Source organism: Thyridium curvatum (genome assembly GCF_004353045.1).
Source record: "Thyridium curvatum strain D216 chromosome Unknown NODE_102_length_128654_cov_80.091529, whole genome shotgun sequence".
Lineage (NCBI taxonomy): Eukaryota > Fungi > Ascomycota > Sordariomycetes > Thyridiales > Thyridiaceae > Thyridium > Thyridium curvatum.
In genome coordinates this window covers 435-14287 of record NW_022156857.1, presented here as the reverse complement: position 1 = coordinate 14287, position 13853 = coordinate 435, and the positions used below count along the sequence as shown (strand labels likewise).

General features: G+C 49.1%; 4 protein-coding genes across 4 annotated transcripts; 1 reads left to right on the top strand and 3 right to left on the bottom strand.

Annotated features, from left to right (window-relative positions):
* Nucleotides 1–549: 549 nt before the first annotated feature.
* E0L32_011262 (uncharacterized protein) lies at nucleotides 550–1876 on the bottom strand (the record flags this gene model as incomplete). The annotated part of the gene is made up of 5 exons (XM_031133971.1): nucleotides 550–615; nucleotides 672–680; nucleotides 754–1340; nucleotides 1422–1536; nucleotides 1691–1876. 5 exons carry the CDS (start codon nucleotides 1874–1876, stop codon nucleotides 550–552), a joined length of 963 nt encoding a protein of 320 aa, XP_031000729.1.
* Nucleotides 1877–2836: 960 nt separating this feature from the next.
* On the bottom strand, nucleotides 2837–7661 carry E0L32_011261 (uncharacterized protein; the record flags this gene model as incomplete). Its single annotated transcript, XM_031133970.1, has 2 exons — nucleotides 2837–5155; nucleotides 5208–7661. 2 exons carry the CDS (start codon nucleotides 7659–7661, stop codon nucleotides 2837–2839), a joined length of 4773 nt encoding a protein of 1590 aa, XP_031000728.1.
* Nucleotides 7662–10097: 2436 nt separating this feature from the next.
* On the bottom strand, nucleotides 10098–10784 carry E0L32_011260 (uncharacterized protein; the record flags this gene model as incomplete). The annotated part of the gene is made up of 1 exon (XM_031133969.1): nucleotides 10098–10784. One exon carries the CDS (start codon nucleotides 10782–10784, stop codon nucleotides 10098–10100), a length of 687 nt encoding a protein of 228 aa, XP_031000727.1.
* Nucleotides 10785–11070: 286 nt separating this feature from the next.
* On the top strand, nucleotides 11071–12835 carry E0L32_011259 (uncharacterized protein; the record flags this gene model as incomplete). The annotated part of the gene is made up of 4 exons (XM_031133968.1): nucleotides 11071–11289; nucleotides 11360–11469; nucleotides 11527–12329; nucleotides 12414–12835. The coding sequence occupies 4 exons, from the start codon at nucleotides 11071–11073 to the stop codon at nucleotides 12833–12835; spliced, it is 1554 nt and encodes a 517-aa protein (XP_031000726.1).
* Between the last annotated feature and the right edge of the window lie 1018 nt (nucleotides 12836–13853).

Below are 13853 nucleotides of genomic sequence, written 5' to 3'. Positions count from 1 at the left end.
CACTTTCAGGCGACTGCTTTTCGGAAGCACATAATATAATGATTTGTAGCCTCATGTACAGGTACTTGCAGTGCACACAGGTTTCAACATGATGTAAATAAGGCTCTCATTGATTCCTCTTCACAAACGGCTGAATCGAACGGCCTAAGTTAAATGATTGAATGACACCTCCAGTCTTTTCACATGTTGGTCTCTAAGTGCTTATAATTCGAACATAGGAAGCTTGCACCACGCTAGTATCCCAAGGCTACCTCTATTTTCTGCAATCCATCCCACAATGTCTCGGGGAGTACAGCTACAGTGATTCTAACCCAAAACCCACCATCACCTTCACACCATCCAGGGCTACCGAAGCTGCGTCCCAGAGCTACCATGACATCAGCCTCCTCAAGCCTCTTGATGATACTGCTCTCGTGTTCTTTCTCCCCCAAGCGAACGAACACAAATGGACCCGCATCTGGGGTGATAAAGGGAGTGTTCCAGCGTCGGAATCGTGCTGCTGCAATGCTGTGGGCTCCGGAGAGCCGCATCGACAAAGTCGCAACTACATCAGGGAACTGCTCCGAGCATAAGAGATGCTTCGTTGCCAAGGAGCTCAGCGAAGAAAGATGCATGCTAGACAGTAGTGCAACCGACTTTAGAATCAATCTAGACCGTGATGACTGACTCACCAGCGCAGCCTGCGAACGATCTGTTAGAACTGAACCACTCGCTAGTCTAACGAACTTAACTTGGTTGCTCTTCTGAACCTACCATGCGAATGCCGCTTGAGCACAGATCCTTACTAGTGCTCCATAGAACGTGAACCATTGCAGTGTTCACGGTTGTGTCTGGTGTTTCTTCTCCAGTGGTGGAGCGGTGAGACCAATCCTGGATCTTCACCCTCTTGACACCCGTGTTGCCTATTTCGTCTTCGGGAAGCAGCCTCTTTCTTGAAAGTGACGTCGGTGGGGCAATATGATTATCTATCGATGTTGTGGTGGACAGGGGCTGCTTCATTATGCTAAAAGCGAGCGCGGAAACGAATCTGTTGTCGGCAAATTGACTAAGAGCGTACAGCTCGTCGGATATGTAGTGAATGTTCCTCTCCTTGCAGAAATTCGCTACTTCCTCGAGAACATGTATTGGGTAGCATTGCCCGAATGGATTGTGAGGATTTGTCATGACCAATGCTCGGATTCTGCTTTTGTCTGGTGCAGTAGACATGGCCCTATTGAGAGCAGGAAGTAGGCTCTGGTCCAAAGGGCGAGAACTCTTGTTGAGTGAAATACGTTCCCAGTCAACTTCGACTGGTACCACGTTGACACGAGGTCGGAGCCGGAAGTGGAGGCCAAATCCATCTATTTAGCAGCAAAGTCAATCTTAGAGCAACCCTTCACTGAGGAGGGGGCGGCGGGTGGGGAGGGGGGTTTGCCACTGACTCCAATAAGGAGCAGGTACAAGTACACTGTCCCCTTCGTCACAGATTGTTGTGAGCAAAGCATCCAGACAATGTGTTGCACCAGGTGTTGCTACTATCTGCTCAGCTTGAACCAACTGGTATGGGTGAAAATAGTTATTGAAAAGTTGGCAGAGTGACTCTCGCAGCTCTATGTCACCGCCCAGAGCTTGTGAATAGGAAAGTGTCTAAATCGCGCTGTTTCAGTCTTACTCAAGGTAGATCACGGTTTGGAAGAAGCATGATAAGCACCTTTGACGTGATTCCCTCGTGAATTGCCGTTTTGTAGATATCTTGTAGTTCCCTTCTGACCAGCCAGTTCTCCGCTGTTGCAAGGTCTATCTTGTTTGTACGGTTCTCGAGAGCACTAGTAATGCCGGGAACTATGGAGGCAACAGTGTCCTTCATACGCTCCGAAAGCTGGTCTAGGCCTTCCATCGTGAGAAGTAGTGGGTGCAGAGCAATGCAAAGGTCGAGCAGACTGTTGAGAGCCTAGCTATCACTATATTCAGCCGAGGACGAGAATCAAGGTATTGCCCCTTGTTGGTAAATTCGGAATACACACGTCGCCTGAGCTTTCATGCCGCGAGTAGTAGAACAAATGTAGGAACAGCCAATCAAGATGGCGTTGTATGCATGCTCCATTTCTCAGCAACCATCTGGTTATTATCCTGCCGTGAGATGGGGGGCCTCGTTGCTCGGGGCCCTGTAAGCCCGACGATAGCGGAAATCCGAGGCGTTAATGCTCACGCGGCCCGATGACATTGTTGCCAGCCGACCCCGACATTGTAATCATTGAATCGCGTTTCTCAAGCTGGCAACACGCTCCGTCACTGCAAACCACGAATGGAGAACCGCCACTGATACCGGCTAACCAACGTAATTGCAGTATCCAGGGTCATACATCCACCTGCCCTGTCCTTTCGCCACAGTTATTGAAGTTCAAAGCTCGTAACAATCTCAGATGCAGAGCAAGTAGGTAGGGCTGTAGACTGTGCGTCTCGTGGAGAACAATATCAAAGCAATGAAAAATTTATCATGCCACAGTAGTGACCAGTGATCACCATTGGTGCCGTGCGCCACTTGTGGCTCTCAGACCCTAGATACAAATGCACACGAGGATCGCTAAGATGCCACAAGAATTAGATGATTCAGAGTTGCTATAATGCATCTTTCAGACCCAGCGGGCCTTTATATCACCCGAAAGTCTCCTGACATATCGTCCCGGACATTACGGAGTATTTCTAGTCTTGTCAGCATGGAAATATTGCCAAGAAGACCGTTGACATCTTACTGGCGCCAGTCGCTCGGAGGAGGTGTCTCCTCCACGTAGTGTAGGCTGCGAATCGTCAAGTGAATTCATACTCCAAGAGTAAAATAGCCAGGGGGCAATCTAAATCATGCTAGCTCCACCAAAGGTTTACCCAAAACTCTATCTGGGTCGAGTACGTGGCCGTACGATGGCGTAGTGGTACCAAAAGCAGTGATGTCCGAGGTCTGGAGGGTCTGCTCCGTCACGAGAGTGGCCATGCAAGATACAATACGCTGCAAGAGATTACTAATATCTCCATGCGAGAGGCAGGTATGATCATACTCCATCCTCAAGATAACAGTCCTATCCGCAGCTACCGTGAATTCGCACATGAGCTTGAATTTGGCACCTTCGGACCAGACAAGACAAGGCTCGAGACTTGGTATGTCTATGCGAAGCTGTTGGGCTAATCGAGGCTCGTGAAATGCCACCATGACATCAAAAATCGGATGATCAGGATACTCTGGTGTGAAAGAAACCACTTCCAATAGTTGATGCCATAGAATCCCGTGAGAGAGCGCAGATTGGGTTGCTTGCTGCACCGTACTGAGAAAGTCCGACACGCTTTTCGAGGGCCAATTATGCTTTATGCGTACTGGAAGAGGCTGCAAGAAGAGACCGACCGCTTCAGCATGCTCTGTGCGCTCACGATTCATGTAAGGAACGCCAAGTACCACATCCAGAATTGTTTCGAGCGTATCGGAGTCTGAAGTGTGAAGTGCGAGGGCCACACTAGCGAGGGCTAATTGTTGTAGGCTGGTGTTCGCAGACGAAGGACAGCGTAGAATCGACCGGCTGCTATCAGTGTCGAACCTGAAAACCATGGACCGGCCTTGGTAGTTGTTTCGCTGGGGCGAATTCCTCAGCAGTCGTGGTAATTGAGGTGGCAAGTCGACCAGTTGACACCAGAAGCCAGTATGGTCTTCAGAGAGGTTTGATCCCCACAAGCTCGAGTCAGGATATATCGTTATAGTTGGGGGTGCTTCAAGGCCATGGTATACAGAAGATGCCTCGCGGAGGATGGTTGACAGTGTGGTATAATCTGCGGCAACGTGGCTGATCACGACGAGGATCTCTCCAGCAGTTAACAACACGCGAATGGGGTGTTCCCGATCCAAGTGGAAGGGTCGATTTAGCTCTGACCAGACGTCAAACTTTGTCAGCCGCTCAACCTTTGGGGAATATTCAGTGGTTATTCGATGGTATTTGGATGCGAGAGGTGAGCCAACATGACGGTAAAGACTGCGGAGTATCTCGTGTCGACCCAGTACTGTGTTGAACGCATGCTCGAGACGCCATGTGTCGACATCGTCAGGCCTCATACGGCCGAGAAACGAAACATTGAAGCACGCGATGCCACTTCCGATTCGATACTTGCTGAGCCAGTCCTGTTCGATAGGCGCGACGTCTTTGGAATGTCTAGGAGTCACATCGACAGACTGGATGATCTTGCTGTCAAATTTGTTTTGATCGATTTTCTGGGCCAAATCCTTGATGGTAGGGTTTGAAATGACCATGGTCAGCGAGACAGCGATAGCGAACTGCCGAGTAAGATGCCTCGCTAGTTTGATCTGTTCAATGGAATGGCCTCCAACTTCGGTGAATCTTGTGTGGCGGGTAATCGATAACGATGCTGCTGGTTTGCCGAGAACCTCGAGAAAGGCTGCTGCAATCGTCTTCTCCGTCTCGGTGACCAGCGTTTCCGTGGGCAGAATGCCTTTTGATGTATGAATAGACGCGATGGCATTGTAGTCGGTCTTGCCTGCGCCAGTAGTTGGAATATGTTCCACCAGAACAATATGGCGAGGGACTGCATAAGGTGGAAGTGTTGCTTGCAGCCTTTCGCGCAAGTCGACGAGGTCCAGCGTAGCTGGCTGCATCACGGCCACAAGTTCGTCCTTGGTGCCGCGGGGCAAAGTGACTGCCACAGCCCGCACCTCTCCGATGTTTCTGGCAATTCTTATCTCCAGGTCGTCGAGGTCCAAGCGGTACCCTCGCAGTTTTATCTGTCGGTCGGTTCGGCCAATACACACGACCTCACCATCTTCATTCCAGTAGCCGAGATCGCCAGAGTCATACATTTTCTCTCCATTACCGGCAATACTGTCATCCCAAAATCTCTCTGCCGTCTCCTTTGCCATGCCGAAATAACCTTGGGATACTTGGACGCCAGCGAGAACGATGCGGCCAATCATTCCTGGCTGTGCCAGTTGCCGTCGCGAATTCAAGATGTACACGCGCGTCGTAGGATTCGGCTTGCCAATGGTTACGGGATGGCCAGGAAGCAGCCGTTTGATTGTCGCACCGCAGGTCGATTCCGATGGGCCATACATGTTGTAGAGAGTCGTTGACACGGACCACCTGTCAGACACACTTTGCGGTACGGGCTCTCCAACTAGATAGACCTGAGCGGGAACTGATTAGCAAGGCCGATTTAAGGATAATAGAAACGCCTACCCATCGGAGATTGGGAAACTCGGTTGGATCTAACGCGCGGGCTAGCGATGGTGTCAGGATAGCCGAGTCAGCTTTGCTGAGCGGTTCGAGCGAGTCGGCCCCTGCCGCGAGTACGAGGGTGGCCCCATGAGTTATGGCGGAGAAAATCTCGTGCATACTCCCATCAAATGCGACGGACATGATCTGCGAAATACGCACACCCGGTTTAGCATTCAATCGAACCTCGAAGTCGCTTTGGAATGCGACTAGACCAGCATGTGAGCACACCACAGGCTTGGGAGTTCCAGTAGAACCAGACGTAAAGCAAATGTAGGCTGCCGTCCAGGGTCGAGGGGAAGCTCGGCGCTCAAGCGGTTCTATCTCAACCAGCGACATGGTCTCGACGGACACGGCGACCTTGCTAGTTCTGGGAACATCCGTCTGTAACTGGTCGTTGGTGCCTGCGATGAACACCTTTGCATGAACGGCAGACACCATTGACTCTCGGAGTTTCATCGGCAGTGCTGGGTCGAGCGGGCAGTAGGTGCAGCCAGCTCGGAGGACTCCAAAGATCGCACCGATCCATTTAGTTGACCGATCGGCATGCACGCAGACAACGTCTCCAGGAGATGTGATTTGAAGCAGTTCCTGAGCTACTTGACCGGACATTGTATAAAGCGCCTCATAGGACAGGCTTACATCGCCCTGTTCAACAGCAGTTGCATCGGGATAAGCGTCTGCAGTTGACTCAAACAGGGTCACCAGATCCTGTGTAACGGAAGCTCTGGTTGTCAGACCGGAGATACAGTTACCCCATCTCATAAGCTGGCTATGAGAAGGGCATGAGAGGAGAGCCTGCATAATATTGCCGACAGTTGTTTCCAGATTTGTCAGCGACGACAACGCCTGTTCGTAACATTCCACAATCAAAGCAGAGTCCCGTCGACTGAATCGATCCGAGTGAAAGTCGATGGTTGCCACATTTTGTTGATTCACTGTGACGCTGATAGGTATGAGAGAGTGCTGTGCGATACTCGTCTCGAGGGGCTTGAATCGATGGCATGACATCTCCCCAGGCTCTTGTATTTGTACGGACAGCGCCGAGTCATATTGCCGAACAAAGCCGTTGTCGGTAGTGGTCCAGCTGAATGCTTCCAGCTCAACCAGACTGTGGAAAACTTGTTCCAGCAAGTATCTGACGTTGTCGGTCCTCCTCAGGGTGAAATAAAACGGAATGACATTGATCAGTGGCCCAATGGCTTCTAAGGACCCGGGAACGTCAATGCCACGGCCGCTCATGACTGCTCCGAAGCATATACTATCTGAATCCGTGAAGACAGCGAGCAACAAGACCCATGCCGCATAATAGAGAGCTGCAGGGGTGATGTTGGCGCTTAATGCTGTTGCCTCCAATAATGTGGCTTCCGTTTTGACATGCAGCGTATCCACTGAAGCATCTTCCGTCTCGTGTGCAGAAACAGCACGGCTTGGGCGAGGAAGCAGAAGCTCCGATCGAGCTTCCTTATGTTTGGCAATGGACTTTCTCCAGAACGCGTCTCCGGTGGCCTTGTTTATTGATTGATACCTGCGCAGATCCCGTGCCCAATCCCAGAAAGAGGGTCCAGGGGTTGGGGTTTGCCCGACTGCCAAGGCTTGGACTTTCGATAGCAAACGATTGAAGGAGTATGCGTCAATGAAAGCATGATGTACGACCCAAGTGATGGTTGATGTGGAACTGTCTTTGCTTCCAGACTCGCATACAGTTGCATCGAGGGAAAAGCCACTCCATTGTGCTGGTACTGTCGATGAGGCTGTCCGCATAGAGACTAATTCGCTGAACCAAGAGCCACGAAAGATATCCTCGAGCTCGATTGCCTTACGCCACGCCGTTAGAAGTACAGGAATGCTCTCAGATGGATGACGCTCAGTGTACGTGATTAAGTTGGACCCGCAATGAGTGAGTGATTCGTGTATGAGTGAAAGCTGCATCTCTGTGAGAACATCTGCCTCACTCTGAGCTATAGAGCAAGTCTGCACAAGTGGCGAGAGTGCCAGATCCTTTTCGACCGGTAGATGCAAAGCGTCTGGTAGAGATCTTCCGGATGGGCAATCTGAAAAGGTTGTCTCCGATTGAGGCGAGCTCATTGAGGTCAGGGATGTCGCTGGACTGTCTGTTCTCTGCCCGCGTGAAGGCCGGTCGGTGGTAGGAGAGACACCAGATGATACTAGCGATTTGAATTGTAAATTGTTGAGCAAATCGCCCAAGCAACGACATTTGAGTATAGACTCTCTCGTGATGTGGTATCCTTGTGACGCGAGTGCCGATTTCAAGATGGTGGCTCTGAGGGAGTCCCCTCCGTTCGAGACAAAGCTTTTGTCAAAGTTAACCTCTTCAACACACCTTCCCAGGGCTATAGTCACTTCCTCAAGGACTTGAGAGTCCAACACATAGTCTGCCAAGGTGCTGGGCCTCATGTTGAAAGACGTTCTCGGTTCGGGTGCGAAGAAGCGTGAGCGCAACGGCTCATGCGGGTGATTGGTTGTAGGATAGGTCCAAATAACAAGCCCCAATGCAATCACCTTTGGATCTCTCACCTACTTCAAAGAACTGGCCTTTTCTTAGTGATCTGTGTCTGGCGGAATCTCACCCGTATTTCATAGGATGATTCACGATAGGCCATAGCTCTTAACGGCACCCGAGTCGAGTGTGGACCTGCGTCTAATGCGTCACATGGCAACGTGGATAATGCCGAAGTAAGTCCCAGCAGGTTGTACTGCGAGTGCCCAGGGCCCGCCACGAAAGGACAGATTATCAGGGCCTGATGGCGACAGGGACTGCAACGGTCCGTTGGACGTTCGGCAGCGTGAGGCCAGCCGAGTCGCCGTTCAAGCACTCGCCACCTCTAGCTCTACCTTTACCTCTGCCCCCTTCGCTAGAGTAAGTGGGCCGAATGGACAGTGAAGGCCTTTCCCAAGGAGATTAATCTCTTGTGCTAGATGAATACCTATCTCTTCTTCTGCATCTCTCTCGTCTTTCAGTGAACACCCTTCCTCATTGACTCTGCTTCCATCAAAATCGACATCTGCTCCTCAGTCCATACAGGAGAAACATCGTCAGACAGGATCATAGCGCCCCTAGCTCTGTACCGTTGCGCGGTCTCTTCCACTTCCCTCATCACCCGTATCAGATTTAGTCCTAAGACTTGCCGTAGCTCATCCTCACTGAGACCTTTTTGGGCTAGGCGGGACACAAGATTGGGATAGGCTGCAATGTCATCCAGTCCACTTGGCCCATTCAGCATCCCGTCGAAATCAGAACCGATCCCAACATGTGAAAATCCGATCTTCTTTCCTGCATAGACAATGTGATCTACAACCTGGTCCAAGGTTGCGTCCTTTTCCCCATCAGAGTTGAGAAGGGGGGGAAGAAAACAAATCATGATCAAGCCGCCATTGGCTTTCAAAAGATTCAAAATTTCGTCTGTAACATTTCTTGGATGTGCGCACAGTGCAAAGCTATTGGGCCATCAAGAATGGGAAATGCTTAGTTTTGCGCGAACGGTGAGCCTTAAGGTTGACTTACCAGGACGAGTGAGAGAATATCACAGGAGCAGTAGATAGGGCTAGAACCTGACGCTGAGCTTCATGGCTCGTATGAGAAAGGTCAAGGATCCTGTACCGTGCATTTAGTAGGTAAGACTTAATTCATAGAGTAGGGCTATACAGTTACTGACATTCCTATGCGATTCATCTCAGCGATGATCTCATGACCCTCTGATGATACACCATGATGAAATGGAGTTCGTGATGTCTAAATGTTGCCAGTTTCAGAAGCCGATCGCAAATCATGTCAATGTCGAGTAAGGCAGTGTGATGGATGTTTAACCTACAGCTGAATCTACGTAGAGATTGTTTGAGTCGTGAGCCAGTGTCACATATCGTACGCCCAGTCGATGAAACATGCGGAGGACACTAGCACTATTGGCAATCTGATGAAGCCCTTCCACACCAATCAAGCTAGCGATTCGACCACTCCGAAAAGTGGTCATTATATCTTTGGACTCGGTCACAAAACCGAATGTGTCCGGGTAAAGATTGAACATATTATGGAGGAGGTCGATCTGTTGCAAGGTCGTTCTTAGAGTGTCTAGAAGAGGCGCGGTCGAGAAATCATCTGTTTTAGAAGGGCTTTTCCCCCACAAGACACCATCAGCCAACGACCTGGCACAGATAGCGCTTGCAATCCCAACAGTGGTTGCAGCTGCCAAGAGAAGGGACTCACCAAGGGACAAATGCACTCCACCATTGGCAGCCTACTCGACTCTTCTCCAGGCGTTGTAAATCAGTTTGGCCGATAGGAAGATCGACCAGGTCCACCGTGTTCGAGTGGTCAAGGCGATTACGCAGCCAGCCACGAATCATCCACGCAAAGTCATTGTGACCGTCTGTCAACAAAGCGTCAGCAAGACCGTCATGAGAACTCATTGGCGCAGGGGACACCATTTGCAGCAATACAGACCTGTTAATGGGACTTCACGTAGAATTTTACTGATATTGATCTCACCACCCATCGGAGGTGCCGTCGATTCGGTCATCCTCTCTGGAAAGGCTTGAAAAATGGAGATCACGTCTTGTTACGAAACTTTGGACGTAAATTACTAGACTAATAGAATGGAGCGCGCAACTGGAAGATAAAAGTTTCTAGAGCCCAAAAATTCCATGGATCGTGATGATGGGCATAGACTGAAGGTAGGTATCAGTAGCCAGATGTTGTTCCTCCATCACACAGCCATAGCTTCCGATGAATGGCATCATGGTGGAGCCACATCGTTCTGAACAGCAAGTTGACGGCCACCGCGGCCCATTCGGGACTGGCATCGGCCTTGGCTTTAACCCGCTTCATAGTAAAACTTAGGATCGGATGCCAAAAGCACAGAAACATTCGAATGGCAAAAAAGTGATGCAGCCAATGTAATGGAGGCGGAGTGTAGCTAGGCAACGACTGCAGATAGTCCACGTAGGACTGCGGCAACCCTCGCTCCGTAGCCCCATCAATGAGTAGATTCTAACACCTGTCAAAACACTAGAACTTGCCAATGAAATCTGGAGGAGACTGGCTGTTCTCACCATATAGCGTACGCTGGGCATTCGTACTGGTTCAAAGGGGTTCCTGGCCAGTAGAGTCGTCACCATCAGGCTGGGCTGAGACCGGGAAGTCGTTCCGGCGAAGGTCGGCCGTAGAGAGCCGGCCGTCGTATGTTGGTACCCTGGACCTTCCGAATGGTGCATGATTTCGGCCTCCAGGGTGACTTCCTGGTAGCCAGTTCCGGCTCCCTCGGAAATTTTGAGACGACTGTAGTCGGCAGCCGAGAGCAAGTAAGCGACCCCATGCACTGAGGGCTCGCTGCACTCGGCAGGCTTCCGGCGGATCCCAGCCATGGCGGGATCAGTGTACGGCACCCCGAAAACGTCGAAAACAAGAATGTGAGAGTGCACTATGACGTTCTCGGCACCCTGCGGCTTCAATCCGCGTTTGCTCATCACGGCCGCGGACATGTTGGACCCGTAGGCAAAGTACCAGATTGAGATGCCATCCATTGCAGTATCTACTGTTTGAGCTAGCAGCGTCGACATGAATAGCTAGAGCAGTGTGATGTTCTCAAAAATTTGAGGAATGCCTGCCGAGTCTGTTTTAATCGTTTTCGGGCTCTATGAATCCTCGGACTCCGGACCAGGCGGCCACTGTGCCCCGAGACCTAAAACTTGGACTGTAGATGATTGTAGGTCTCCCACCCCAAACGTGATGAGGACACTGTAATCCAACTTTTTTTCACATCTGAACAAGGGAAAGCAAGCTGGATGCATCGCGGCCAATACTATGAAGATGGCGCTCAAATCTCAAGTGTCGCGCCTGATGGCAGACCTTCCTCCGATTCTTCATTTCGGCGACTCGTTAATGAAGCCACTTATCGGTATACTGTTATCTGTACTATTTGTCTGGGTGGTTCGAGCAATCTATAGACCTCCGAAAAATAGGAGTCTACGAGTGTTCAAGGTCAAGGCTAACAATGTGGTCGAAGTTCTGGAGGAAGCTCATCGGCAGGTACGCAAAAGCCTAACACCCAGCTGGGGTTTCGGAAAGCCGCATGCACCCATGTGTTGACCATTTCCAGTGCCCTAATGAACCTTTCATGCTCTCGCTCCCTGGAATGGATATGGCTGTACTCCCCGCGTCAGAAACGGAGACGATTCGAAGCCTCCCAGAGACACAGGTTTCCATCAAGTGAGTACACATCGGACAATCTCCAGGTTACAGATCTGAACCTAATATGCAACTCAGGAAGCATCACTACGATGTTTTCCTGGGCGAGTATACATACATGGGCACCAAAGCAGACGAGTTCGACAGTGCTATGCGTAACGTACTTACTCGAAATACACCAACAGTACTGGCATCTTTTGCCGCCGAGGTGGATTACGCTGTAACCCAGAATATCGGACCTTGCGAAGACTGGACCTCTATCAAACCGCGGTATGCCATGTCACGTATAGCATCTCTGATGTCTGGGAGAGCTTTTGTGGGTTTGCCATTGAGTCGCGACGAAGAATGGGTTGAAGCTACTGTCAACTACACGCAGACAGTGTCCTGGGCCTGGATGATCTTACATATTCTACCCCAACCTCTCCGCTATCTTGTTGCTCCTATTCTACCTCCCGTTAGGAAACTAAAGAGGCAGCGGACTATTAATGAGCAAAAGCTCACCCCGCTTCTCATTGAGAGGGATACACACAGTCAATGGCACCAAGACAACGCGGCCGGCAAAGTCAAAGGCGGTAAGGAGCCAGGAGGCGACATGCTGGATTGGTTCATGTCCCAATACTCCCATCCTCCATCCATCAAAGAGCTAGGACGAGACCAGCTTCTGGCCACTTTCGCATCAATCTACAACCTCAGCAATGCCCTGAGTTATATCGTTTTCGACTTGGCTGCCACAAGTCCTGAGGACATTGAAGCCATGAGACAGGAGGTAATCGATGTCCTAGGTGGTTCAGACGGGGTGATTGACAAAAACTCCCTTGTCAAACTCCGCAAGCTTGATAGCTTCGCCAAGGAATCCCAGAGGCTCAGTCCTCCGTCATTAGGTAAGTGCGTGTTGTCAGCTATACGTTGACACTCTGGTTGGCTCTTCTTGCGGCCTTGAAATACTGATGACGGCTGCCCTGCAGTGAACATTCCACGAATCGTCACAGACCCAAAGGGACTGAGGACCTCTACAGGGCATCTCATCCCCACAGGGACCCGTATGACCATCAACAGCCATGCAATTAACAACGACCCGAACATCTACCGGGAGCCTGGGAAATTTGACCCATTTCGGTTTTCTAGACTCCGAGAACTTCCGGGGAACGAACTCAAGTTTCAACACGCCTCGACCGGGCTGGATAATATCAACTTCGGACACGGCCTGTGGGCCTGCCCTGGACGTTTCTTTGCCAGCGCGGAGATCAAGGTAATCTTGGCACACCTGCTAATGCGCTACGATATCAAACATAAGCCAGACGCGAAAAGAAGCTGGCAGAAGCATTATGGACTGGCAATCCTTCCAGATAGCGAGGCCGAAGTACTCTTCAAAATCAGAACCCAGTAGTCGCGCGCGACAAGGTTGGGTCGCTCCGCAGAGACCCATAGCTAAGCCTTGGATAGTGGATAGCAATCTGAAAAATCCTGATTTGGCCGTTTTAGCTGGAATACACCTTCCTTCACGAAGTCAGGCTGTTCAGACGCGGACGTTGTCACTTATATCCGTATCTTGACCCTCAAGTAACGGGCCTCACCAAGCTGTCTGGCTAGGGCGGAACGAGTCAAATCAAAGTGTGTCATCACTCAGTTGGTTTATCTTGGTCACATGTGCCCCGTCCTCATCGCCAAATATTGGTTGATGATCCATGCTTTTTGACCCCACAGCACTTGATATTAAGATATAAGAGTAGCTGTCGGTTCGGCCGTATTTGGTGGGTACGTACGTATCTGGGTGTCGTTAGACTAGTTGTTATAATCTCATTCTTATTCTTATTCTCTCTATCTCTATAGTATACGACTCCTCCTATTTAAGGTTGCCCCCTAGCATCAGCACCAGAGGCCTTCAGCCTTAGGCTATTAATAATCTATCCTATATATAGCTAGTTATTATATAGCTACTTTATAGCTATATATTATCTATTCTAATCTATAGTAGATAATAACTAAAGTATAATTATATTTAATATTAAAGTTTTAATATTAATAACTCTCTTTTTATAATTATATATTATTATTTTAAATTACTAGTTAGTTTAATAGCTTATATATATTAATTATATATAAATATCTTAATCTACTTATTAATTTTATATAAAGATAGATTAAATTATTTCTATTATTTAAATAAATAATAAATAAAAAAGTCTCTTATCTATTTATAATAAAGAGTTTATTATATATACTTTAGTTTATTATCTTTATATATATAAATAAGCTTAACTTAATAAAAATTAATAAGTATAATATATATATTAATATTTTTAATTTAAACTAATCTTTTTATCTTTTTATTAATCTTATCTATTATATTAAATTAATAATTCTTTTTATATATCTCTTTTTTCTATCTTTTTAGAATCTTTTTA